Here is a 27,898-nt window from a genome sequence, read left to right as displayed (position 1 = left end):
CACTGTATTATATAGCTCAGTGCCGTGGACGCATAGCCAATAGCGTGGCAGATTTCCTGGCCAATCAGGTGTGTTGTGGGCGGGACGAATGGGAGCTCTTTCGTTTTTTTTTCATGCCGCGTTTCACCTTAACTCAAGGGTTACCTAACACGATATCGGGGGGAGCCTACTACTCCCCTCATGTAACATGTGTGCCCTACAAAGTTACGAGACATAACCGGGCGGGAGCAGCAGTTTCTTCAGGAGGGGGAGAAGAAGCGGCGTAACCTCCCGGTTCGCCATGGAAAAAGTCCGCAAAGATGCCAAGAAGAACCCCGCGGCGACGGCCAACATCATGTCCAAGATATTTTTCTGGTGAGTGGAGATAAAAGGTTCCCCGCGGTGAGAGGGTTTCTCAACAGAGATTAAAAACTTCGCGGGGAGTTTTGAAAAAAACGGACTCGGTGCGGGGAGGAAGTGTGGCTTTCTGTTCTTTCTCTGTGCGGGGCTGCTTTACATTTAACGTAAAGTTACTCTGGGAGAACAAAGTTACCGACGAGAGGAAGTTCCGCTCAGGTTCGGGCGGCGAGAGCATCAAACGGGCACGTGGCGTAAACGTCCTTTACGTTACGTAGCGCAGGTGTTTTACATTAGGCAGCTGGAGGAACCATAACGTACAGTTTCACTTTGGAAACCTAACTTCCTGTTTATTAGCCAACAACTCTGTAGCGAGGTTTTGAATCTTTATGCGAACTTTAATAGTTCATATATATATATATATATATATATATATATATATATATATATATATATATATATATAAGGCTTATATAGCGACGCTGAACGGAGCCATCTGGATTGCCTCAAGAAAAATCCAAATTTTTGTTTTTATTGCCTTTGGTTGTTAGTGTTGTCCATGAACCAATTCGCAGGCAAATTGGGTTTAAAACCTTGCCAAGGACGGAAACTGGAATTAAACCCTCAACTTTGTAATTAAGAGACTGTTACAGCACCCAGCTCAGCCATAGTGGCCCATCAGGGCAAAGATCAATCTTATATGTATAATAGTATTTAAAAAAATAAATAAATACATTTCCTGTCTGGCTTTGCTTTGTATCAGAATATTACACAAATGCCGGAAAATCTTTCTTGGAACTATTAAAAAAAAAAAAAGTCATATTTGAAATATGTTGGAACGGAGCGAAAGCCAAAAACCCAGATCGCTCTTACAGCTCACCGTTGGTCGTAGCAGCTTCTTTTCCTTCAATTCAAGTGGAGAACATCTCCCGGACGACTCCTGATCACTTCTACCTGGGTTATGTATCCGCTCACCCTTCTGGAATGGCCCCAGTGTGAGGCGCAGTCAAGGTCAGGATTTGCACCGGCAATCTGAGGCACTCAGAGAGGCGGTTGGGACGTTTTAAACACTTCTTTCGATGCTTTGTGTCTGGGAACAAATAGTTTCAAAAGCAGTTGAATCGTCTTTTTTTTTTATTGGTGTCTTTCATCATTTTTACATGTGGAGATCTAATGGACGCTGCAGGTTTATTTAGCAGATTTGCTCTGTAAAATAACCCGTACTGATGCATCTCTGTGGCCAAATACTCACAAAATAAACACACAAACCTTTCCTTTAGTAGCCTATTTTTTAAATATAGATAATGGTGTGAGTCAGATTCCCTGTATGCTCTGAGGTCCGCTATAATACAACGCTAAATCGCATCATCACATCAGCAAGTACTGATTGACCAAGATTTACAATCAGTTGTTATGCCTGCAGGTCTGTTTTTGCATAATTGTACTAGTTTATTTTTGTACAGACACAATGGAAGTGTGATCGTTTGACTAAAATCGTGAAATAATCCTCTGTTCCATGCTTCTCTCCACATCCGATCGTCAGGTGGCTGAACCCTCTGTTCTGCATCGGCTACAAACGCAGGCTGGAGGAAGAGGACATGTACGAAGTGCTCCATGAGGACAGGTCAGAGGTGCTGGGCCAGGAGCTGCAAAGGTACAGCAATCCGATTCAGGTTCTCTCTCTAGTGCTCAATGGAGAAAGTTTGTTTTAATATTCTCACCGCTTTAGTTAGTTTTTAAGGGGACTTGGTGTTAGTTGGCTCCTTCATGAATTAGATGAAAGTCAATGTTAATCAAAATAAACTTAGAAACAGCTTCTTCCCAAGAGCTGTGAGGGCAATCGCCCCCTGATAGGAGACTGAAGTCCAATGCTTTAAAATCACCCCCACCCAATGTGAACCGGGGGGAGCCAAAGAGAAATTTTGCCATGGTGATAAATAAAATATTCTGATATTATTTAGCTCCCCGTGGCTCCTTTTAATACTCAAAATTCAGAAATTCAGTTAGCATGGTTTTCAGTTGGAACAACATTGTACAAAACTTGATCATCACAGAAATGTAAATATCGGTTATAACAGCAATACTAATTATATTGGATAACGATATTGGTCTAAATGTTCTTATCGGTGCATCCCTGTTGCAAAGAAACCTATCAGAAAAGATTTCATTGGGAGCTTCCGTCTGGCTGGTTAAAGTGTAAACAGGCCGATTCCATTTCTTGTATAAATCATTAAATCATGCTCAAGTTTCTGAACCCATAAACTCTCAACTAGGTTGCAGTGTAGCAATTTACACTGCAACCTAGTTAAGTTTTTATTTATTACTTTGTTTTCTTGGGCTTAATTAGATTAAAGCTCAATTTCAAAATGAGTAGCCGTTGGAGCTACTATTTCACTTCTGAAAAGTTTATCATTGGCTAAATGAGTGTAAAGTCTTGCCCTTAAAAGCTGGTTTCTCAGATGTCAAACATTTTTAAAGGAGACCCAGCCAAATGACTATCAGTACGCTGTCTTTGTGGTTCTCATGCATGAACAGGGAAAATCTGCCGTGTAATTATGATGTTGTGGGAACAGTTTGTCAGCGTTTAGCTTGCTGATCGGCCAACAGAAGTCTGGTGTCTTGCCTAAAGAACCATAAAGTCATGATAAGTTATCTGATTATCTGTTTTATTTGGACCAAGACATTCAGGTTTCATGCATATTTTCTAGTCCCAGTCAGTTTTAGCACAAAACCTGCAGGTGGCTGCTAAAAGGTCAACGTTGGAGGGAGATGTTGGTCTTCAACATCACACTGAGTCCAAGAAGGCTGATCAGATGAGGGAGAAAAGTTGGAGTTGGAGATATTTTGATAGACACAGAGCTCCTTGAAGGGACTATATGACCCGTCTGGTCTGGGAACACCTTGGGATCCACCAGAATGAGCTGGAGGAGGATGTCTGGGTTTCCCTCCTGGAGCTGTTCTCCCTGTGAGATAATGGATGGATTTACCTGATGACCCGTTTCAATAACAGAACCAATGAACCGTTTTTCACTTTTCACAAGAATCAGCAATCTTTTCAGTTAATGTTTAGTTATTCAAATTTGCACCCAAGTTAAGAGTTACTGCAGGCACCATAGACCTGATGGCTGTGTTTAAACCTGGTCTAACTTACTGCAAGCTCCGTCTCCAGATAAAAGGAATCCTTTTTACTACAGTAACGTCACTACCGTTTCAGAGCCAAGGCTCAACTAAACAATACACCCGAGTTAAGTAATAATTTTTGGTACTTCTCTGTTCCAGATACTGGGAGCGGGAGGTGCTAAAAGCTACCAAAGAGATGCGGACACCCGGGCTGACTAAAGTCATCATTCAGTGCTACTGGAAGTCCTACGGACTGCTGGGCCTCTTTACACTTTTTGAGGTCAGAGGCTTGTCTTTGTGAAATGTTCAGGGTTCTGACTCAGACTGGGGAAATTCATGACTATTGGTCAGGAAAAACAAAACCAGGCATAGAAAAGATGAACATTTCCTGCCTTTATTCCTGTTGTCTGTAATCCAGTCATCTAGGTCTACTCTCTGGAAAGAAATGAATGAAATGGAAACGAATGTCTGTGGTTTGCGTGGCAAACCTTAAAAACCAGCTGAAAATTGTTTAAATACTTTGAAGAATTTGTGTAGGACTGACATTTTGACATCAAAAATGTGGAGGAATATTGAACTTTTTAAAGAAACCATGATTCTACCATTTATTTTATGTATTTGATTTTATAAGAAAGAAATGCTGCATAAGTTAGACTTCTAAGTTTTCCTATGTTTTTGTTTGGTTGGTTGGGCATTTATTTTACTAGTGTATTTGTTTTTCTTGGCAATTAGGAGACCATTAAAGTGATCCAGCCAGTTTTTCTAGGGCAAGTGATTCGGTACTTTGAGACTTACGACCAGAACGATACGACGGCTTTATACGAGACTCTGGGCTACGCAGCCGGACTGTCCATCTGCACCATCTGCCTGGCCGTGGTCCATCACCTCTACTTCTACTACGTCCAGAGGGCAGGCATGAAGATCAGAGTGGCCATGTGTCACATGATCTACAGGAAGGTAAGGATTAGGGCAAATTATTCTGCCACTACTTAACGTGTGAAGAATAGCAGGCAACGAATTTAATATCAGTCTGCCAGCTCACAGCAAGTATTTAATGTGAGCACTTTTCTTTTTTTTTGCCTGATCTTTTAATGTTTTTGTACCACTGTTTTTTCTCAGGCTCTCTCCCTGAGCAGTTCAGCCATGGGAAAGACCACCACAGGCCAGATAGTCAACCTCCTGTCCAATGACGTCAACAAGTTCGATGAGGTATGTGGCGTTTTAGTCCTTGGGGAAGCGGGAATAAAAAGGTGCAGCGCTTTGCAAACAGAACTTTCCTGATTTTTGTCCCAAATTGCAATGTGTTTTGTTTGGATTTTATGCTGAACATCAACACAAAGCAGCACTTTAATTGTGAAGAAGGACAATGATGAGTTTGCAACCAAATTTCTTACAAAAACAAATCTGGGAAGGGTAAACGTGAATATCTTTGGACTAGACTATTGCATTGTAGCTTTGGGTTTACGGTCGTTGTCAATCGATCTGTCTATGGAATCTTGCCAGCTCTCTGTCCCCGCTGAATTAAATCACCCCCACAGAATGATGCTTCACTGTAAGGAAAAATTAGATTTTAGCAGAACAGCTACATTTAAAGTAAGGTTAGATTTCATAATAAACAATACATCATAAAAGGGCTTGAAATATTTCCCTTTGTGTAATGACTCTATATGATTTTCATTTTCTGAAATGAATGGGGGTCTTTTTTTTTTAAAGGTAGATCCCAGTAATTTCAGTTTGAAATGTGTTTTATCTCTTTACATTCTGGGCTGAACAGGTGACCCACCATGATTGATCAGACATGATCTCTGCTTTTGATCTTTACAGATCTGTATTAGTATATCTTTTGGTGTTAAGACGATAAAGAATTTAACAAAAACATTTCAGAAAAGTTGTCTAACTCTTTATGAAATCAAAAGAATGCCATTGGTTAAAACTAAAACATAAATGGTAAATATTTCCTACAGTTCTACAGGGAAACTGCCAAAGATGAAAAACTTTTTGTTTTAGTTGAACCTAATTATACTGAGCTTGTTCATAATATTCCTCGGTGCTTCTAACAATGGGAGGGGAGGCTGATCACCAGCTCACACCTTGTGGTGTCAGACCTGTGGTGATTGTGTTCATAGGAAGCTGTGGTCCGTCTCTTTTTAAGCCTGAGGTTAATTCATTCAGTCATTACCCTCTGAGCACCAAATCCTGTTTGTCTCTCAGGAATGTTGAGTTTCGTTTTAATCTGCGGGGCAGAACACGCTGCGAAAGCCCCGGTTCCTGGCAGTGGGTGGGATGGTAATCGCACCATCTCACGCTTTCATCCGTTATTTGATCTGAGCCTGTTGGACAGTGGGGTCACGGTTTAATAGCTGAAGGAGACGCGCTCCCCTCATGGGACAACCTTTGGATGGCTTTCCGTGTTGCAGTTTTATACAAAACCCTGAATCCTTGTGCCTAGGTGACTATATTCCTGCACTTCCTGTGGGTGGGACCCCTCCAGGCAGCCGCCGTTGTGGGGCTGCTGTGGGAGGAAATCGGCCCCTCCTGCTTGGCAGGAATGGTGGTCCTCTTGTTCCTGATGCCCACCCAGACCATGTTTGGAAAACTCTTCTCTAAGTTCAGGTAAAGCACACACGGCATCCAGATGAGACCCTCTGTCATTAGGACGCAGCTATTCGCTAGCTGGGGCTGTTTAACCTGTTTATACACCACACAAAATTCAGTGTTATTATTCATAGCTATGAAGCAGTGTTGTTTAATTACATTTATTATTCTAACTGGTAAAAAGTTTCTATCTGAGGGTAGAGGAGAAGCAGCTAAGATCCCTGTGGTAACTCTGGAGGAGCTACAGAGACTCCCAGCTCACTTCAGAGAGTTTGTCACCAAGACAACTAATAGTTATACGCAACAACAAGCCGGCTTCTATGTAAGAATGGCAGGCTGTAGACAAATGACACAAAGATTGAGCTTTTGCTAATTTGGCCCGTATGCATATAAAAAGCCAACAAAACACATGACCTTGAACACACCATCCCCACAGTGAAACACGGTGGTGACGGGATCATGCTGTGGGGATGCTTTCCTTTAGCAGGGCCAGAGTAGCTAGCCACAATGGCTCAGTCCTGATCCGATCGAGAAACTGTAGCAAGATTTAAAGTCACGCTCCTGGATATTCCTGGTCCAGTCTGAGGTTGGAGTATTTTGCAAAGAAAAAAGGACAAAGATGTAAGTCTGTAGATGAGACAAGCAGGTAGAGACTTGCTACTGTAGTTGGAGCTAAAGGTGATTCCACACACTGATGCTGGGGCTTGATTCCAAAGGCACACCACACGTTTCAGTTTATCTGTAAGAACGGGAGGAAAATCCTGTATCCTTTTCTTTCTGTTTATCCTAGATACTCTATTACATGAAATCTAAAGAAAAGACACCGAAGTTTGATTGCAAAGCTTTTATTACAGGGCTGTCAGTAATTTAGCATTGTGCATTAAGATTCACACAGATGACGTTTTGATGTTTAAGTGCTCCTTTAAACATTTTCACAGCATCGTCTCAGTGTCTTACTCTCCGTTTATAGGAGTAAAACCGCCGTTCTGACAGACAGCCGGATCCGAACCATGAACGAGGTGGTTTCTGGGATGAGGATAATAAAGATGTACGCCTGGGAGAAACCCTTTGCTGCTCTGGTCTCTGAGGTCAGAAGGTAAAAAAAAAAAACTAAATCTATGGAACTTAAGTTATGAAACCTCCAGATAACGCTACATTACTGATTGTGGACCCTCCCTGTATTACTACTTTACTGCTTGTATATTTACAACAGACCTTATAATCTATGTTAGATGACGCTCGTCAGGGATTGGAGGAGAGATTCCAGTTTAGGTCGTTGACGTGAACGTTAACTGTTGCTGCTACCTGTAGTCTGATGTAAGCGAGGAGACGCTTTACGACCACGACTTATCTAAAATGTGATAAATGTGAAACACGTGCTGAAAAGTTCCTGTAAAAAGATGTCTTTGACAAAGATGGAGGTTATTTTATAATGTGAAGATCTGTTCTTATCAGGCAAATGTCATGAGTGGACCCTGCTGATGTTGCTTTTGTGGGAGTTTTTTATTGTTTTATGGTTGGGAGATTTTTTGGTTACCGTACCTACCTTTGTCATAGCGCTATCGTTGAAATATGCTTATTTCATCACATGTCCACGTTTTTGTTTGTAGGATTCTCTTTAGAAATGCTAAGAATAAACTCCGTTTAAAGTTTGAATCAGAACATTTGGGCATAACGTGTTACCGGCAGACTCGTATAATAGAAGGAAAGACATATTTGATGAGAAAGGGGGAATTAAAATGTGGTTGGATATTATCTCCCTACACGGTTACAGTGAAGAGCAGATGTGTCCCAGTGTGTTGTGGGTAATGATCCACAGCGTTGCTTATATTTGACCAGACAATCATCCGATTGCAGTAATTTCTGGCTGCTGCTGATTCTTTGAACTCTTTGTCGTCCCAGGAAGGAAATCTCCAAGATCATGAAGAGCTCCTACCTACGCGGTCTCAACATGGCGTCTTTTTTCTGCGCCAGCAAGATCATCATTTTCATCACGTTCACCCTCTACGTGCTGCTGGGAAACACCATCTCTGCCAGCCGCGTGTTCGTCACCGTGTCGCTGTACACGGCCGTGCGGCTCACCGTCACGCTCTTCTTCCCCAGCGCCATCGAAAAGCTCTTCGAGAGCCGCGTCAGCATTCGGAGGATTCAGGTACAGGTGCTATAAGTATACAAAAGTTTCTCTGAAAACTATTGACTGAAGTCGATCAGATGAAGAGACGGTGTTATTGGACTCGCTAGCGTTGGCACAGCTTAATTCATGGGGTATGGTCATTATATGGCTCCATTTAGCTTATGGATGGAGCAATATGGTCAAAGTAAAGGCGCTTCAGTGGAAATAAACTGTTGCAAATGTTGCCCTGTAACTCATTAACTGTTACTGAGCTTTAATGAATCTGTCTCGTTAAAATACTCCGCGTGGCTTTGCCTTTTGTTGACTGAAGTTATAAAGGTTGATAAAGCCTTTAGTGATCCATCCTGTTTCAGCGCTTATGTCACAGCTCCATTATCAGGGATTTCGCTCCGATCGATGTTCGGCTCTGTAAATGTTTCATCTCCCTCTCCAGATTTAATTATAGTTTTACTACAGCAGTCAGATGAACACGGGTTTATCAGGTAGAAAAGTCATCCATAAAAACGCCTGAGTGAGAGACGCTGTTTCACTGTTAAATAAGTCATTACAGAGTAAAGCGTTTTCACTTGCAACCCCCTGTAGAACTGTCTTTAGGCTGGTGTCTAAGGTTCATGTGTAATTGCAAAAACAACAAATTAGCTGAAGCAGTGAAAAAGAAAAATTAAAGCTTATTAGAAGCTAGTCCTATAGTACTGTTCAAAAGTATTACTACCCCATTGAAGTTTTTCAAGGATGTTATGCTGCCCGCAACATTAGCTACGTTTACATGGACAAAAGTAATCAGAATAAAAATGCCAAAAGTCAGTTGGAATATGATGATCGGATTAAGCTCAACCGGAATTAAATTGTATTCTGAAAGATCGAAGTGGTTTATGCTGATTGCATGTAAACGCTTGTCATGGTCGTTTTATTCTGAATGTGGCACAATGAGCCGAGGGCCAAGTGCGCCCGACTTGGTGACGTATTTCCACGTTGGTTAGTGGTGGAAATACGTTGGGAAGCAACACTGTCGGGGCCCCCCGATTAAAACCTTTCTGCTCGAAACATTAAAAGAGCTCAAAAGTATTTACTCATTAACGATTTTTATTTTATTTTTTTAGGTGAATTAGATAACGGCGCATGTCAGAGTGGTTCTATTCTGAATAAAAATGGGTGCATATACTCTCACATTATGATTGGATTAATTGTGTACCCATATAGATGGCCCCAGTGGGTCGATCATTTTCATCAAATGATGCAGCATCATGTTTGATTTTGAAACAATTATGTTTTAGTTATACTTTTCATTAGCTGCATTCAACCTTGTTTGTTTGAATGCGTTTTATTTTTATTTTACCTTCTGTTCTTTCTTGCGGTAAAGGAGTTCTTGCTGCTGGACGAGATAAAAAAAAACACCGCTCCGTCAGTCGAGGGGGAGAAGAAGGAGGACATCGGCGTGGAGATCAATGATCTTACCTGCTACTGGGATAAGGTTGGACTTCTAAAAATACTTATCTGAAGGTGGAGCTCAGTGAAAGTCTAGTTGGATAATAATGTTGCTTCTGTTTGTTTTTCCTCCAGAATTTAGACGCTCCGACTTTGCAGAGCATCTCCCTCTCTCTGGAGTCAAATCAGTTGCTGGCTGTTATCGGACCAGTAGGAGCTGGAAAGGTGAGGCGTATGCTCCTTTTAACATTCAGTGTTCTGAATATTTGCTTTTTCACAAATCTTTTTTTATTTGTGAGCGCCCAAATGAGTCTATTTTCTTCAAATGTGTTGCTTTTTGAGACCTTTTTAGCCTGCTGTCGTCAACAAGTTCTATTTAAGTGATTATTTGGTTCTGCCAGTCGGGCTGTAATCAGGCCTGGGTGTGGCTACTGAAAGTGAACTGGACTCCGTCCAAAAATGTAGTTAATTGCAGGGTTTAATAATAACTTGACAAGTGAAGTGATAAACTTCTCATGAAGTACCAGGTTGGTTTGGAAAGAATATTTTTTCCTCTTAATACAGAAAATTATGTGGAAAATGCTCAAGTCATCTTTGGCTCCATCCAAATACCCTTAAAGGAGAAGTCCGGTCAAAATCAGAATTCAAACTGCTGAAAGTACTTTAAATATAAAACTACTACATACTGTGCAAAAAAATATACGTTTTTTTAATTATGAATAATTTTCATTTAATCATGTTTATGTGGAGGAATCCATCTTGGTCAAGAATAGTACTGCCACCTCCTGTTTTTTTACGTCACTCGGCGGACCCGCAGTTGAGCAAGTTTCAACGCTTTGTTTGTCACGGCGCACTATTTTCCAACATGGCGACGACTGGTGCTCTGTACGAAGCAGAGAGTGATGAAGTACTTAGTGACAGTGATGAGAGTTCCGTGGAGCTATCATCATCTGACAGCGATATGGATTTTTTTAGAAGAGTTTCTTGACAGAAACCGGACTTTTGACGGAATCCAGCGTACTTATTTCCAGTGCAAACTCAGTCGGGTCCTACAATATATATGTATACACGCGTGTGTGTGTGTGTGTGTGCGCGCTCCGCCGCAGGACGGCTTTGCCGGCGCTGCAGCGGAGCGCGCGCACACACACAGCGGAGGAGAGATCGCTGAAGTGACTTAAGTTATATATTTTCCCTCTAGTAAATAGGGCAGGTGGTCATTATTGTATAAATATTAAAATATAAGAGCGTTCCAGCACATGCTGGGGCGGAGGGATACCACATCACATGTGGTATCCCTCCGCCCCTCTGCTCGGTGACCATCCCCGCAAATTCTAAATAAAAATTCTAAAATAAAAAATAACTTACCGAAAATCCTCGCTCTCATGTCATGTTCAAAACATTCTTCTTCAAAATGGTTGCTGCATATTACGTGTTTTCTCTCTGGCCAGAAGTTAAATGGCAAATCCGCTCTGTTCAAGTTGGCAATCCAGCAATGAGCCCGGTGGCTCATGAATCGGGAAGTTGAAATAAGCAATGTTTTTTCTACTTTTACCAGTTGTGTTGGAACATCCGATGGCCATGCACGTGAGCATTGTTGCTTCAGCAAAAGCTCTTGGGAATGTCAGTGGTGAAGTCTTCTGGAAATCCGAAAAAATTGTTGATGATCGCAGCTGTGTAGAACGGCTCCTATTGACTTTGCATGGAAAGCGGAGAGAAATGCTGTCGCCGCTTCCGCTTTTCCACGCCCCAGGATGTGATGTCAAACGCCCCTTACTGCCCAAATATGGGCAGTAATGTCAGCCCCCATACACAGTGATCCAGACGACAATTTATGTTTTTATTTTCTTATTGATTAAAGATAAGTTCATTAAATAACCACAAACGTATTAGTTTTAGTTATAGCTAATGATACCCTGATTTTTCCTTGTTGACCGGACTTCCCCTTTAATGGCTTCTAGCTCCTGTTCCTTGAGCTTTCATGGAGAGGAAAGACTTTCAGACTGATTAACGCCGCCATCATTACATGACGGAAACGCACATGGATGAGGAGAAGAGAGGCTGTAGTTAATTTCTGTGAGGTGGGCTGTGCTGATATGTCATGCTACGCAAAGGATTGTGGGATTCCTTATAGCTACTTACCGCAAGCTATGATAGGAAGCAGGGGCGGTTCTAGACAGGGGCCAACAGGGGCCCATGCCCCTGTAGAAATGTTATGGCCCCTGTACTAAAAGCATGATGTTAAATAAACTTCTCATAATTATTTGCAATGGCAAAGAAACCATAACTGATTGGTCACTTTGACCAATATTATTTTTTACCTATACAGCTTTACTCTAAAAAGAATTTAAAACTTAAGATGTTTTACGTTTAGCTTTAGCCGCATTGAGCAGGGGGCAAAGTTTTCTACTGCTAGATCAGGGGTCTGAAACCTGCAGTTCCAGAGCCACAAGTGGCTCACTTAATTTTATTACACAGTTAAATATTGCCATTTTATTGTTTTGAATTTTTTTTTGTTCTGTGCCCCTGTGAAAAAACACTGGCCCCCACTTTGGCCCCCCTGGTAAATTTGGTCTAGAACCGCCACTGATAGGAAGCATACAGTTTTCTTTTCTTACCTTACTGACCACTATTCAGACAGCACTTATCATGGTGACCGCTGACACACCTCTATGTTAAACTTTTCAAGATGACTATAAATGAAAACAAAAATCTTTTAAGAGAGCAAGTACGATTTCACAGCACTGTAGGTAGTGTAAGAATTTCTTCAGCGAGTCGTCGTTCAGCTCCTCACATGTTGTTCTGTTTGCATTCTCACTCAGTCGTCCCTGTTAAGCTCGATCCTGGGGGAGCTGCCTTACGAAAAAGGCGTCCTGAATGTCAGAGGTCAGCTGACCTACGCCGCTCAGCAGCCCTGGGTCTTTCCTGGAACCATTCGCAGCAACATCTTGTTTGGAAAAGATCTGGAACCTAAGAAGTATGAAAGAGTCATCAAGGCCTGTGCTTTAAAAAGGGTGAGATTTATATGTACAACTTATGCAGAGACAAGTTCCACAGAAAGAATGAATGTTGGTACAGACTACCGGGTTACTCTCAGAGCAGAGGAAAACTCAGGTGGAGATTACTACCTGCTCCAGAAGTCCTCGAAAAGCTGGTTTATGGTTGACACACATACATTCCCCGTGGAAATGAGACGTGTGAACACAATGTCTGCAGCATTTATGCTCCGTGTGGCTCTTCCTCTGCAGTAGCACTATTCTCCTAAACTCTAGAGGGCAGCGTTGTGCTCCTACGACAAGCGTACTACACCCCACTACACGTAGAAGTAGAAAAAAAGTAGTTTCCAAGATTTTAAAACTTAATTTCTTCTAAGAGTGACGGGGATTTCTGTCCAGTAATAGCTAACAACTTGTTGATCACTGTGATCTTTGTTGGACGAATCATAAAGATGTCTATATTTACGAACCTGTCCGCGTAGTTAGGAATTTTGTTACGTTCGTGGACGGAAACTTCTGGCCGCGTGGAGGGATGTGGTGGCCAGAATGAAGTAATATAGCCGTGCAGAGCTCGCGGATGCGTTAAGCATAACCCAGGCTCTAGACTATGAAATATAAAGTAATATAAATTAAACTCTTTGGCATGAATGCCAGGCATCATGTTTAAAGGAACCCAGGCACCACTCATTACATGGCCATTAACGTCCCTACAGTGAAGCATGTTTGTGGCAGCATTATGCTGCGGGATGTTTGTCAGCTGCAGGAACTGGGAGACTTGTCAGGAAAGATGAATGCAGAAACATACGAAGACAACCTGGATCAAATCCTTCTACTGAAGGCTGCTGACTTCAGACTGGGGCAATGGTTCATGTTTCAGTAGGACAACCCAGGTCTGGGGTTTTACTTCAGGACCTCTTTATAAATGTCCTTGAGTGGCACAGCTAGCACTCATACTTGAATGTAACTAAAAATCACAGGAAATCTTTGGACAGATCTGAAACCGGCCATCTAACCTGATGCACCTTGAAAAGTTCTGAAACTGCCCATAGATGGGTCTGATGAGGTCGTGGCATAATGTTCCAGAAGACTGGAGGCTGTAATATTAGCCAAAGGTGCATCAACAAGGTATTGAGGAGCAAAGGCTTTAAATGAGTTATCTATGTACCTGTAGTCGCGTTTTTTTTTTTTTTTTTTTTAAGTTTTCAAATATTTGTTGAAATAGAAAAGAAATGTTCACGTCACCATTCTGGTGTTTAGATTGCAGACTTTTGCTCTGTACCTATTTATCTCAGCATTGCAGCAGAAAGAAAACAAACAAATCAAAGGGAGGTTAATTAGGCCTTGACAGGATAAAGGTTCAGAGTAACTGCATGGAAACGAGCGTTAAAGCTGCAATTTCTGGTTTAATTTTCCTACATAAAAGTACAAAGCAAACCTGCACTGTGTGACTCTAATCCAGCTGTTATGTAAAAAGTGACATTTGTTGTAAACGTTGCCGTTGAGGGGCTCCTGCACACCGTGGGGCTAACTCTCCCCATGCGAGTGTTTGTGATGTTTACCAGCCCGTCTGGAGGAGAGGTCAGTGAAGAGGCGTCTAATTAATGAGTTACCGCGGGTGGCTGGGAATGTACCCAGTGAACTATCGTAACAGCTGCTAAACAACGCCCCTCATCAATATTCGGCTTTATCTGCTTCATAGGAAGTTTTCATACATCAGATTTGATGTTTGCTGATTTGTGGCATTTGGGTTGAAATCTTTTACTTTGAACCCCAGACTAATCTGGGCATCCTCTTTGCTTTACACTTTAAGGTAACCGGGGGAGATCTGCTGGAGACTGACAGATGAGAGAATAGGGCTGGGCGATAATTCAATAACAATATATATCGACTGATAGACGTGTGGCGCGATAGGAAAAAATAGGGTCGATTAAAAACTTGCTACAGTCGGCACGCCGTCACAAAGCGCCGCCCTCTCAAACCACCACACAGAGCACGTGAATATGTCGCAGCAAGGAGCGGCGGAGGAAACGGTCCCAAAACGGGGTTTTACTAGTTCGCCAGCCTGATAGAAATAAACCACAATGATTTGTAAAACTTGCAAGGAACCGGTAAAAACAAAGTCTGGTAACACACCAACTTGTTTCATCACGTAAGCCGCTCACACCCGCAGCAGCGCGAGCCGTGCAGCCCCGCCGCGGCTCCTCGTCGGAGGAATTTTAATGGAAGTTCTTCCATAACTCAGGTCTCTTAAGTTATTTTTCTTAAAAAAAATTCTGTTATGGTTAAAAAAAGTTGGTTAAATAAAGATTTAATTGGAATTCTGTGTTTGCGTTCTTTATTTAAATCAAATCATTTAGCAATATCATAAAATGTCCAGGCAGAGCTGCACATAAAATATGGTTTTAAATAATTCTCGATATCGATCAATATGCATTTTATTTTTTTTATCGATAAGCTTTTTTTCTATATCGCCCAGCCCTATGAGAGAAGTGATATTTACGTCCTCGATGTTTCTAAATGTTGCGTTTATGCGTAGGACCTGGAGCTGCTCCCAGACGGGGACCAGACTGTGATCGGGGACAGAGGGGCCACTCTCAGTGGGGGGCAGAAAGCGCGTGTCAACCTGGCCAGGTAAGAACACAGCTCTGCACAAAACGCAGACAAGTGGAAACAAATAAATGAATAACTTGGTGGATAACCGGCTCACTGACCAGAAACAAATCCATTTTTACCATTTAGTTAGCTTGTTTTATGTAGAGGGCCTCATATTTCACAGCCTCTGACCATTCCTGCGTTTTAATGTGTTTATTAGGATTTCATATGATGGATCAAAACAAAGTGGTGCATAATTGTGAAGTGGAAGGAAGAGGATACAAACTCAGAAACTAATTACAAACCTTAATAATGAGGCATGATTATGTATTCACTCCCTTTACTCTGGGCATCATAAATACAACCAGTTTAAACAGATGTTGCCACCTGAGCTTGGTATTCCTCCAGTTCCTCCAGAGTCGCCATGGGCTGCTGAAGTTTGATGAGTCACAGACTTCCTGTTGTGCCTTACTTGATATTTCAGATGATTGAGACGTCCTCTGAGAGATGTTTAAAGTTTGGGATTATTAGGATTTCACAATAGATCACAAGTTTATTATTACAAAATCAGTCAAGTAAAGAACTGCTTGGACTGTAAAAACAATTCTATAACGACTATACATTACGTTTTTACCATCTGCTGAAGTTTGTGGTTTTATGCTGAGGACTATATTTTAAAGTGGCCTTAAAATGTTTTCATGTTATCAGCTTCAAGCTTTTGAATAAATCCTTGTTACTGAGAAGCAAATGATGCGTTTTGCTTATTTTTCCCAGGAGATGGAAAGATTTCTCACTGTCTGGAGCTTGTTTGCAATAAACCCAAAACAGAAAGACATGAGCGCCATTTATTTATCCCAGTCATGTCATCGCTGCAGTGTTCTCCGGTATTACTGCATCATTTCCTGACATCCTGCAGGCCTTCCTGGGATATTGTTTTATTAATTAGCCGTGCCTGATATTCTACAACATTCTCCCTGACCTGCCTGCTTTGTTTCACCAGTGTTCTGCTGAAGCCTCCACAGATCTGCATTTATTCTGAGAGCATTATTTATCAAGTAGGAGATTTCTGAAGCAATCACTGGAATTTAGTTTGGGGCCATTAAAGTTAAGGGGCACTCTTTTCGGATTTTTTTAAAAATATGTTTGAAAAATAAAAAATTAAACCGCGTTTCTCTTTACTTCCACTGTAAAGTTGTGCGCTACTTTGTATTGGTCTGTCACAGAATGTGTCAATAAAGTGCATTAAAGTTTGAGGCTTCTCAGTAACAGAATATGCAGTAATCTGAGGTTAACGTTAGGTTGTGAAAGAACCTCTGGCTGTTCCAAAAAAAGAACCATTTTACTGTGATTCACCCTAAAATCTGACAACTTTCACCCATTTCCAGTGGGTCCAGGCTAAAATGCTGCGTTTCGTTTCAGGGCCGTTTATCAGGATGCGGACATTTACCTCCTGGACGACCCTCTAAGTGCTGTGGATGCTGAGGTCGGCAGACACCTCTTTGAACAGTGAGTCCCTCGCATGCTTTCACTCATCAGGACAATAGAGTCTGTGGATTTTCCACACAGGAAGTCGGGGCAGATCTGCGCTCCTGAGGAGCGGAAAGCGTCTGAGTCAGATCACAGCCAGAGGAAGTCCCCGTTAGGAGCAGGGTGGAGACCTGACAGCGTTCTTACTGAACATTATGTCACTGTAATTCTCTTTTTTTTTTTTTATGGCCTTTTGAAGGTCTTGGCCATTGTTTAATGAAAATACTAACAGTCCTCCCAAAGCAATACTTCTCATGTAATAAGGAAGGAAAAGAGGTGCGTAGTGAGAAAGAACACAATCACTCTAAATTCAGCAGCACACATTTTGCATGAACAAGTCCTGATAAACTTTGTGTAAAAGCTGCATTAAAGCAGGGGGTGTCCTCATTTCACATCTGAACCTACTCTTAATTAGCATGTCTTCCTGCTTGTTGTTATCAGGTGCATCTGTGGGCTGCTGAAGACCAAGCCTCGTATCCTGGTCACACACCAGCTGCAGTACCTGAAGGCAGTGGACCAAATTTTAGTGCTCAAGGAGGTTTGTCAGAATTGTTTTGCATATTTACAGCCAGCATGAAGCTTGCAGCCTGTCCTGGTTAACCTGTTTAACTCCTCTACTTAAGTGCTAACCCTGATGCTGGTGTTTGTCAGCTTAGAGGGAAGCTCTGCAGTTCTGAAAAGCAAGGAGTTACTGGAGTTAGACGTGTTTTTTAGATAGCGTAGCAGAGAGAATCAGGCAGCTATTAAATGAGCGGCTGAGACACAGCAGCCATCGGTGCATATCAGTTGGAGCTTATTGGCTAAAACCACTGGCAGTGGTAATTATGTTAATAGTTAAGTAATGTTCAAATGCAACAAAGGCCCCTTTACCAAAGTAAACCAAAGCCTGGGGCTTCTGGGTTTTCGTGTTTTCATCAACTAGGGGGCCATTTATGTAAAACAACCCGATGGCGAATGGGATAGTGGTCAAGCAGACAAATGCTGAGAAGCTGCTCCGGAGAAACAGGAGGCCAACACACAACTGGTGCCGTTACATCTCCTTAGAGTGGAGCGCCGTGGTGTAAAAGGGGCTGTTTACTGCTGTTGGAAGAAATTAATAAAAATAAAGCTTCTTCCTACCTGGGCGACACGGGGGCCGCGCGCGTGTGTAATGTAACAAGTGGAGGAGAGATGGGGCTGATGTTAAGAGCTTTGAGTCTCTTTTTTTTTTTTTCTCTACCACAGCGAGTTAAACGGAAACGTTTAAAGACAGTATCATGGATTTTGATCACAGCAAAAATATCTTTTTATACGGGGCAAAGGCTAAACACGCTGAGCAGGTCTCGTCTTTTTCTCTGCCACGGAAAGCGAGCATGCTCCACACACAGTGGCGAAACAGTTTATTATAATTAACTTAAAACACCCAGCCAAGATTTTCACATTTGATATCTGTTATGCAGAGATGTCCACCATTAACTTCATTAACTTATTAACCTTAGTAAAAGCTTTATAGGGACTTTTCAGTCGCAGCCAACAGATCCAGTCTGTGGGGAATCAGACGGTCTGGCCAACAACACGCAGCAGCAGGGCCCGTCTGCCAGCGGGTCTCTGCCGCTCCTGACAAGTCTGAGCAGAATTAAAACTGATGAACTGACTGCACAGATGAAATTTGGAGGCGTACTTTCTCATCTAAAATCCTCTTAAAACAACTTATCGTGATAAATTGAGCTTATAAAATTGCTAGGTTTGTAAACTCCTCATCTCCTTGAGGAGGAATGAACTTTTTACAAAATAATGAAAAAATGAAAATAATGAATTTTATACATTGCCTGAATCCACACGGCGTACATCAAACTTAACCAAAAAGACAGCTATCAATGGCACACAGTGAGTGAGGTGAATATGATTCTAGCTGTGTGTGAATCAAATTCAGGGAATTATTTTAGTAAAAAAACAAGAGACTAGATTAAAGACTATATTTATAGCCTGCTTTGTCATAAGCGGCAGCGTTACACATTTGCAACATGAAAACAGAGTGAAGTGGGTCTTCTTTGCTCTGACTGCATGCAGGATGAGGCAGCTGCAGTGTGTCTGTGCCTGTGAGAGTCAATAGTTATCTGCAGAAAAATTGGTGCTTTCACGTGAAGTCGCTAAAGTCGGCAAAAACAGAGAAAGTTGCTAGTTTAGTTGTAGGCAGCAGGACACCAGCGCAGTGAGAGAGGTGGAAATGATTCTGTCTGTGTTTATCAGGGTCACATGGTGGCAAAAGGAACATACGCAGAGCTGCAGCGCTCCGGAGTGGACTTCACTTCGTTGCTGGAGAAAGAAGAGGAGGAAGAGCAGCTGCAGCCTCTCCAGGACGCTCCTCCCAGGACCAGAACTCTGTCTGAGATCTCTGTTCTCTCCAAGGCCTCCTCAGTCCACTCAGTCAAAGACGGAGACCATTTACCGGTTGGTAGCCATCGAACCCATGTTGGCCGTCACTGCTCTGTTACGCCCTCTAGTGGTCCACAATTAGTTTCCACAGGGAAGAGCGGCCTGTCCACAGGGGTTTTTTATGCTGCCTTTTAGTTACACAGACCTCTTTAATGAAAGCACAAGATTTATTAACATCCTTCTTGGAGGGAGAATTTAAAACTGACCTTTATTCTCTGTACTGGGAGAGGGAAACGGTGCTTTTAAACGCCCATCATGAACACAGCAGCTGATTGTGCTGGTTTTGACATGGGTCTGCTCTTTCTTTCTCTAATTTCAGATCCTCTTTTTGTTTGTTTGGGATGATGACTAATCATGTTTGGTCAGATGTGTTGGGAGTCATAAATGCTGCTTCATTCTCACATGCATGTTGTGAAACATGCATGTGATTTGTGTCTCATAATCGAGTTTCCCCCTGAATGTGCTCACTTAGGGATGTACTCTAAAATAACATTTAATAACATTAATGATGACAGGTAAGATTATCTCAAATTTACCCACTGTCACCACAACCTTTCAGTCCGCCCACCCAGCTTTAACATCGCTCCTACTGATCTCTAAATTAAGGGGGGACATAGTGGGAATAGTCCATCCAATAAACAAACTGGGTTTTGTTAGTAGAAATGACCCTTTAGCTTCCTGCTAACTGTGCTTCTTGATGTTCCCTCGCAGGCAGAGCAGGTACACATGGTACCAGAGGAGAGTCGAGCTCAGGGAACCATCGGACTGAAACTGTACCTAAAATACCTTCAAGCTGGAGCCAGCATTTTTATTCTGCTGTTTGTTGTACTGATTAACCTTCTGGCTCAGGTACATAAAGGATACTTTGCCATATTTTATTAGAAAATGTTCAAATAAGTAAAGTAATGGCACATTTTCTATTGTAGGTATCGTATGTCATGCACGACTGGTGGCTGGCCCACTGGTGAGGATGTTTCTGAGTACACTTTTAGATGCTGGCTTTCTAAATCGTGTATTTCCCCGTCTTATCGCACATCTTTTTTTTATTTTTTTATTTTTATTGTGACCGATCAGGGCAAAACAGCAAGACAGCCTGACCAACAGGACTAATGGCAACATCACTGTAAACGGACCCAATGTGACAGAGTTGGATTTAAGCTTCTACCTTGGGATTTATGGAGGTAACCTGACTGTACCTCCTCTGCTTCACATGCAGCCTGCTTGGATTAAGTGTCCCCTCGCTCCCACTGATCAGTCCTGCTTGCTTTTTCCAGGATTAACTGCAACCACCATCCTCTTTGGGTTCATGAGAAATATCGTCTTGTTCACGGTGCTGGTGAAATCTGCTCAGAGCCTCCATAACAGCATGTTCAACGCCATCCTCAGAGCCCCTGTGCGCTTCTTTGATGTCAACCCCATCGGTGAGGAAGAAGACAGTCATCCATCATTTCACGACTATTAGGGGTGGTTTCCAAAGACCACTTAATGTCGCAAAATAAACTAAACACTCATGTTTTGTCTGCTGCGTCTCTTCAGGAAGAGTGTTGAACAGGTTTTCTAAGGACATCGGTCAGGTGGACTCCATGCTGCCTTGGACCTTTACCGACTTCATTCAGGTGAGGACCCATCTAACAGCTTTGAGGAGGCAGCAGACATATAAACTACTGATAAAGATAAGCTCTGATCAAGTTTACTGCATCTTATTCTGCCATTGTTAAGGGAGCACAGTTTCTAAATATGTGACCAAATCCTGTGTGAAAATGATGCTAAACAGCTTTGACATATATTAGGAAGTATTCACATCACTTGAAGTTCTTCAGTTTTTGTGTTTTACTGGGATGGTATGCGAAAGTTACTTGTGTAACTACGGTTCTGAGTCCCAGGTGACCAACAGAGGCGGTGCTGGAAGCACTGAATGTTCCCCTTTGTGCGCATGCGTCATTCAAGTAATGATACCAATGTAGTCACATCTGTGAGAGAGCAGGTGACCAATCAGAACCTATAAAGTCTTTGTATGTATGTCCAGGAGTTGGACCTACATACATTTATTTATTTTGAGGACTCTGGTCCAAAGGCGACAACTTGTGTTTTGTCAGAATTTCAAAGCAGAAAATTTAAAGGCATCCAGGTTTTGACTACACGCCTGTAGTCAAAGTAATTTATTGGATTCACCAGGATTTGTGGATAAATATAGCTGAGCATCATCAGCATAAAGAGAACCAGTCCAAGGACTGAACCCTGTGGTACTCCACAAGTGAGCCTAGTGTTTGACAGATTCCTGTTTGTTCATGTTAATAATAAATCTTCTTCAGACAGATAAGATTTAAACCGGCCTAACGTTTTCCCCTTAATCCCTACAGTATGTTCAAGTCTTTCTAGGAGAATATTGTGATCAAATGTATCAAATGCAGCACTGCGATCTAACAGGACAAGTATAGACACGAGTCCATTATCTGGGGCAATGAGAATATCATTAGTGACCTTCACCAGAGCTGTTTCAGTGCTATGATGAACTCTGAAGCCTGACTGAAACTCTTCAAATAGGTCATAATTTTGTAAATGTTCACATAGTTGATTAGCAACTACTTTCTCAAGAATGTTAGATTGGAAAAGAATATTAGATATGGGCCTGTATTTTATTAAGTCAGCTTTCTTAAGTAAAATGGGTTTCTTAAGTAAAGGTTTAATAACAGCGACTTTAAAAGCCTGTGGTACATATCCATTTACTAAGGATAGATTAATCATGTATTAAATAATGCCACTGATCAAAGGGAATACCTCCTTAAGTAACTTGGTCAGGATTGGGTCTAACATACAGGTAGAAGGTTTAGATGAAGCTAGAATTTTAGATAGCTGGGGCGCGCCCATGGAGGAGCGGTTATCGCAAACCATATTAGGAGGCCTTTAGTCCTCGACGCGGTCGGCCCGGGATCGACTCCAACCTGGGGCGCTTTGCCGCCTGTCTTCCACCCTCTTCCACCCTCTTCCTGTCAGCTCACTGTCAATGAAACCTGTGCCACTAGAGCCGCAAAAAAAAAAGAATTTTAGATAGCTCAGAAAGCTCTACTGCGTTTAAACAGGATCAGGTTCTAAAGATTCCTCCAACACTGCCTCACTTACTGAAGACGAGCTAATCATGTTTGGGATGATGCCAATGATTGCCAAGAATACTCCTAGAAACAAAAGTTTCATGACCTTTAGAAGTGGATCATTGTCCTGTCTTTTTTTTTTTTTCTTTGTCTGAGTAGGTGTTCCTCCAGATTCTAGGAGTGATCGCTGTAGCAGCGTCGGTGATCCCATGGATCCTCCTCCTTGTTGCTCCTCTGCTTGGATTGTTCATCTTTCTGCGCCGTTACTTCCTGCGAACATCCAGAGACGTCAAACGTCTGGAATCCACCAGTGAGTGTCTCACGCTGCATGAAGGGCTTAATTAAAACGTTGTTTGCTGCTTCCCTGACATGTCTGTGCGTCCTGCAGCTCGCAGCCCCGTCTTCTCCCACCTGTCGTCGTCTCTTCAGGGTCTCTGGACGATCCGGGCGTTCGGAGCAGAGGAGAGGTTCCAAAAAGATTTTGATGCTCATCAGAATCTGCACTCAGGTTTCCCCTCTCTGCATATTTACATCCAGTCTTTTAAACGTTAAGCTTCTCAGTGAGTACTGACACCGTGTCATCATCATCAACAGGGGCGTTCTTCCTGTTCCTGACCACCTCTCGCTGGTTTGCCGTCCGTCTTGACGGGATGTGCTCCATCTTCGTCACCATCACCACATTCAGCTGCCTGCTTCTCCGAGACCGTAAGGAGGAGTTAATTCTGTCAGAAGTCCATCTGTAGATAATCCCACTCCATGCCACTAGAGGGGGCCAGAGGTTAACCTTTTAAACAGTGTTGGCAGTGCGGTGATGTTCTCTCCTGGTTATTTTTCAGAGCTGGATGCTGGTTCTGTTGGGTTGGCTCTGTCCTACGCAGTCACTCTGATGGGGATGTTCCAGTGGGGCGTCCGGCAGAGCGCAGAGGTGGAGAACATGGTGAGACTAGGACTGAGTAGATAAATGTAAAGTAAATGTCCAAAACCAATTGTCGTTTTATTGCTTCTTATATTCAGAAATGCCGTCTCACATTCCCAACTCAACAAAACAACTGAATATGTCCACACAGCAGTACCTTTAAACTGTTTGTGCCTACAGGATATCCAATTCTAGCTTTTATCCAGCTTTCTTTACACAGACCACACAGTCTAATCTCCTGGCACGTACATCTGTGGCACATTTCCCATAATGCAGCAGAATCTAGCCCACCAGCTCCCTACATCATGTTTAGTACCTGGGTAGTACCTGACTTTTGCCATTCTTTCTAAAATAAACAAAATGGTTTTTAACATTTCCCATGCAGCTGTCAAAATTTGCATCTCACAAAAAATGTAACTGCTATGTCTGCACTCTGTTGCGTTTCTGGGCACAATTTGAATATTTTGATCCATCCATTGGAAACCTCACACTGCTTTTTATTGGTCCATAATCTGCCCTCTGACGTAGGCCACAGCAGGGACTTGATTCAGACTTTGTTTTATTACATCCCATTAAGGCTCTATGAACAGAGGTAGGGATGAAAATGCTGGAAAATATAGATTTGACAGATCAGAGCATCGCCTTCCCTGTGAGGGTTAACTATGAACAGACCGCCATGTTTGTTGGACAAACCCAGCAAAGGTAACTTCGTCTGTATCCCCAGATGACCTCAGTGGAGAGAGTGGTGGAGTACAATGAACTAGAGAGTGAAGCCCCCTGGGAAACCCAGAAGCGCCCTCCTCCTGATTGGCCGAGCAAAGGCCTGGTGACCTTTGACCGTGTGAGCTTCTCCTACAGCGATGACAGCCCGAAGGTGCTGCATAGCCTGCAGGCGATGTTCAGACCCAAAGAGAAGGTGAGGGTGGTTCCTTAAAGCTGGGCGTCATGTCAGATGCAGAGAAACTGATGTTCCTCCTCGGGTTCTAGGTGGGGATCGTTGGGAGAACGGGAGCCGGGAAAAGCTCTCTGATCTCAGCTCTGTTCCGCCTGGCAGAACCTCAGGGAAAGATCTACATCGATGGCGTTTTAACCTCCGAGATTGGCCTCCATGACCTGCGCCAGAAGATGTCCATCATTCCTCAGGTGGGCAGGAACTGGAGCTGAGAAGCTTCACTGCTGCTCATTTATTATCGGTGTTTAAATGAGATCTGTGACTTCAGTCCCCCCAGCACCGCCCACTTATGTTTCAGCCACAGATCTCCATGCAACTACTGTATTTCTATTTTATGACACAAAGTAGAACATAATGTGGAAGGAACAGGCTACTTTTTTTTTTTTATACAAGTAGAAAATTTGCCAAATACTCAGACTGTCTTCAGGTTTCCTGATTATCTGGTTGTGTGATCATTTAATTTATAAATGATTAATATTTAACTGCTGCTGGTCTTTTTGCAGAGAAACAGACCGGTTTAAGCTCAGTTTGATTTAGAGTTTCAAATATTCTCACTCAGGTGTGAACTTTGACTAGGCCATTCCTAGCACACAGGTGTAAAGCATTTCAGTCCGGCTCTGTTTATTGTTGCTGTCCCGTAATGAGCTCTACTCTCTAGCCATGTTTCACTGAAACCTTCTGAAGCAGTTTAAGTTTTAAATAATCATGTGTACTCTTCAATAATTCAGTGACTTCTGAATTATGAATTATGACTTTTGAATTAAGAACAGATTTGTGTCGAAATTATGAAATTAAAGGCGGCAGTACAAATCTATTTTACTTCTGCTTGACAGTCATGCAGTTTGTGTTGGTCTATCACATAAATTCCCAATAAAAGACAGTTTGTGGATCTAAGATGACAAAATTGGAAACAAACTCAAGGGTTCTAAATGTTCTTCCAAAGCGTTGTATGTTTACAGTGAAAATAAGTTTCTCTCAAATTCAGCAACAGTTACAGACCTGGAGCTTTGTGTATAAAGGCTTTATTTTAGAAGTGGTGCTTCATCCTGCGCTTTAGCATCCAGAGTAGACGTAACGTTAGTGAGCCGCCTGCAGGAATAAACTTGTCCTGTCTCTTGCTTGGTTTACAGGACCCAGTCCTGTTCACAGGCTCCATGAGGAAGAACCTGGACCCTTTTAACCAACACTCAGACGAAGAACTGTGGAACGCCCTGCAGGAGGTCGGTACCCGCTCTGCTGTGAAGCTTTCAAACACGACGAGTAACGCCGCGCTCACACTGCCGAACGGGCGAAACATGAGCGATGAGGAGCAGCTTCACGCTAATAACAGCTAGCGTTGTATTTACATCTGCTTTTCTCCCAGACAGGAACTTTACTGACTGTTTTATGCCGTTCTCAAACATTAAGACATTTAAAATAAACAAATAGCCTGGCTTTAAGGGGAAAGCCCGCCATGTGTAGTATTTAGTTTTACTAAACCTTTAATACTGAATAAAACCAAACTAAAAGATGTTTGAATGAAAGTACATCAGCTCAGCATAAGTCAACCTAAAGCCAGATTTGTGAACTGAGGGGCTTGTTGTTGTAGAGCGAGCCTCTGGAGACGGGCTGCAGAGGGCCGGTTGGATTCTGCATCCATTTCATCTTTCATCGTTTCCTTCAGGTGCAGCTGAAGCCTGTGGTGGAGGATTTACCGGGGAAGCTGGAGACGGTCCTGGCAGAGTCCGGCTCCAACTTCAGCGTGGGTCAGAGGCAGCTGGTGTGCCTCGCCAGAGCCATCCTGAGGAGGAACCGCATCCTCATCATCGACGAGGCCACAGCCAACGTGGACCCCAGGTAAACAAAGTCAGACTTTACACAGGTTTTGTGACGGACGAAGCTTCTCAGTTAGTGCGCCCCAATAAATCATTCAATTTAAAAACCTAACTATAACGGTATTAAAACTATGGTAGGCCTATTATTTTCTGTTTTTTAATTGGCTGTGAACCATGATGAACATAAATGGTTAAAATGGGTTATTTACTAATGTTTTCAGTGATGGTGCTTCCGTCCAGGAACTGTTACGTTAAGATGTTCTGGTTGTTGCAGGACAGACGAGCTGATCCAGAAAACCATACGGGACAAGTTCAGAGAATGCACCGTCCTCACCATCGCTCACCGCCTCAACACCATCATAGACAGCGACCGCATACTGGTGAGTCCATAGAAACGGCTCAAATGATAAACGTGCCTTAAACCACGTTTTACTCAGGCGGCTTTAGTGCATGTTTTCTATTAACCAGCAATATTTGCATTGCTGTAAAAATCCAGCATTTAAAATTAAAGTGTCTGAACGTTGCCGTGCTCCATTGTCCAGGAAATAAACTCTTTAAGAGACAAGATGCTGTGTCAAAAGTAGTTAAAACTTTATTTTGATAACATAATGGCAGCTAAAGATCGGTTGTAACAGTTTGCCGCTCTTCTAATGAGATGTGGAGAAAGTGCTGATGTGATAAAAAGCTTAAAAGGAAACTTTAGGTTGACGGTTAAATACCGCTTCAGTCACTAAAATCAGCCATCAGTCTGCTCTGCCCAGTCAATAAAAGGCTGGGACTAAACTTTCTCCATGTTCAGTTCCTGTAGAAGAAACATGTTTGTTCTCATGATCTCAACCATCTTCATTCCTCCCTGAACAGCTTCACGTCAGAAAAACGAGCAATACGGATTTCTGAGCTTTCCTAAATCTACATATTTGTCCATTGTGTTTCCTTCAACCTTTTGTATTTTATCACATTTTAAACCACAAACTTGATGAAGCGGTGTATAAATTGTCTGGGAGTAATCGTTGGCGCACAAACGGCTAAATGCTGCGGCTGGTTTGTTTGCAGGTTCTGGACGCAGGGCAGATCCATGCGTATGACGAGCCTTACATCCTGCTGCAGGACACTCAGGGCATCTTCTATAAAATGGTGCAGCAGACTGGAAAACAGGAGGCAGCGGCTCTACTGGAACTAGCCAAGCAGGTGAGTCTGACTCAGAGAAACGACGGCGGTCACAAAGGAGCAAAACAAACTGACTTGAAATGCGCCTGCAGGTCTACAACAGCAGAAGCCGTCCCCGCATACCCAACGGACACGCAGAAACGCCAGACGGCAACTTGGTCATCTTTGAAACGGCTCTGTGAGCTCAGAGGAGAAGCCGCTTCTCTGCCAGAGAGTACAGAGAGGATGCGGGCCGGCGCCGGTCCGTTCTCCGCCGAAAGCACTGATCCGCTGCAGCGAGGAGGCCGGGATCTTCAGCGAGGCGCGGCGTTACACCGCTCCGCTAAACATTTGCACACGATGCTGCTGCTTGCAGTCGGTCAGACTGACTGCTTTAAAACTGTTCAGGTGGAGCACTACAGGTTTTTTATTTATATTCAGAGTGGGCTCCATGTTCTGGTGCCTTTTTAGTCTTTCAATGTGCCTTATTTCTGGTTCACAGCAGTTTTTATTCAAAGTTGTAAATGTGTCGATTGTTGCACAGAATAAGCATCCAAGTTCAACGATTGTAACTGGAGATGTTTCAGTAAACATTTGTTTTAAAACTCGTTTTCTGTCCATATTTAAAGAGGAAAAAGTAGCACAGCTCCTTGCAGTTTGTCACGTGACACTACAAACTAATAAACAGTGTTTATTATTTTATGCAGAGACCAAAAATGATACACTGTTCCCTTTGTTTTGATTATTGGAAGACGACTGGGTTTCAAGGTTTAGCAGATGTGAACACCTAACCCGAGTCTTTTTAATGTGACATTTCTCAGCACATTTTCACAAAACACAAAAT

General features: G+C 42.6%; 1 protein-coding gene across 1 annotated transcript; it reads left to right on the top strand.

Annotated features, from left to right (window-relative positions):
- Positions 1-88: 88 nt before the first annotated feature.
- Positions 89-27,663, top strand: abcc4 (ATP-binding cassette, sub-family C (CFTR/MRP), member 4). The gene is made up of 31 exons (XM_012875858.3): positions 89-354; positions 1,880-1,990; positions 3,616-3,736; positions 4,189-4,413; positions 4,576-4,665; positions 5,906-6,069; positions 7,022-7,147; positions 7,954-8,203; positions 9,546-9,656; positions 9,746-9,835; positions 12,430-12,621; positions 15,140-15,234; positions 16,615-16,701; positions 17,164-17,260; positions 18,952-19,152; positions 19,849-19,986; positions 20,064-20,101; positions 20,212-20,318; positions 20,412-20,558; positions 20,674-20,753; positions 22,386-22,536; positions 22,615-22,734; positions 22,821-22,931; positions 23,063-23,163; positions 23,867-24,058; positions 24,130-24,285; positions 25,225-25,314; positions 25,758-25,930; positions 26,183-26,288; positions 26,962-27,096; positions 27,168-27,663. Exons 1-31 carry the CDS (start codon positions 281-283, stop codon positions 27,255-27,257), a joined length of 3,969 nt encoding a protein of 1,322 aa, XP_012731312.2. The 5' UTR covers positions 89-280; the 3' UTR covers positions 27,258-27,663.
- The last annotated feature ends 235 nt before the right edge of the window (positions 27,664-27,898 follow it).

This window comes from Fundulus heteroclitus, chromosome 24 (genome assembly GCF_011125445.2).
Source record: "Fundulus heteroclitus isolate FHET01 chromosome 24, MU-UCD_Fhet_4.1, whole genome shotgun sequence".
NCBI lineage: Eukaryota > Metazoa > Chordata > Actinopteri > Cyprinodontiformes > Fundulidae > Fundulus > Fundulus heteroclitus.
The sequence above is the reverse complement of the archived record's forward strand: the minus strand, read 5'-3'. Positions and strand labels throughout refer to the sequence as shown.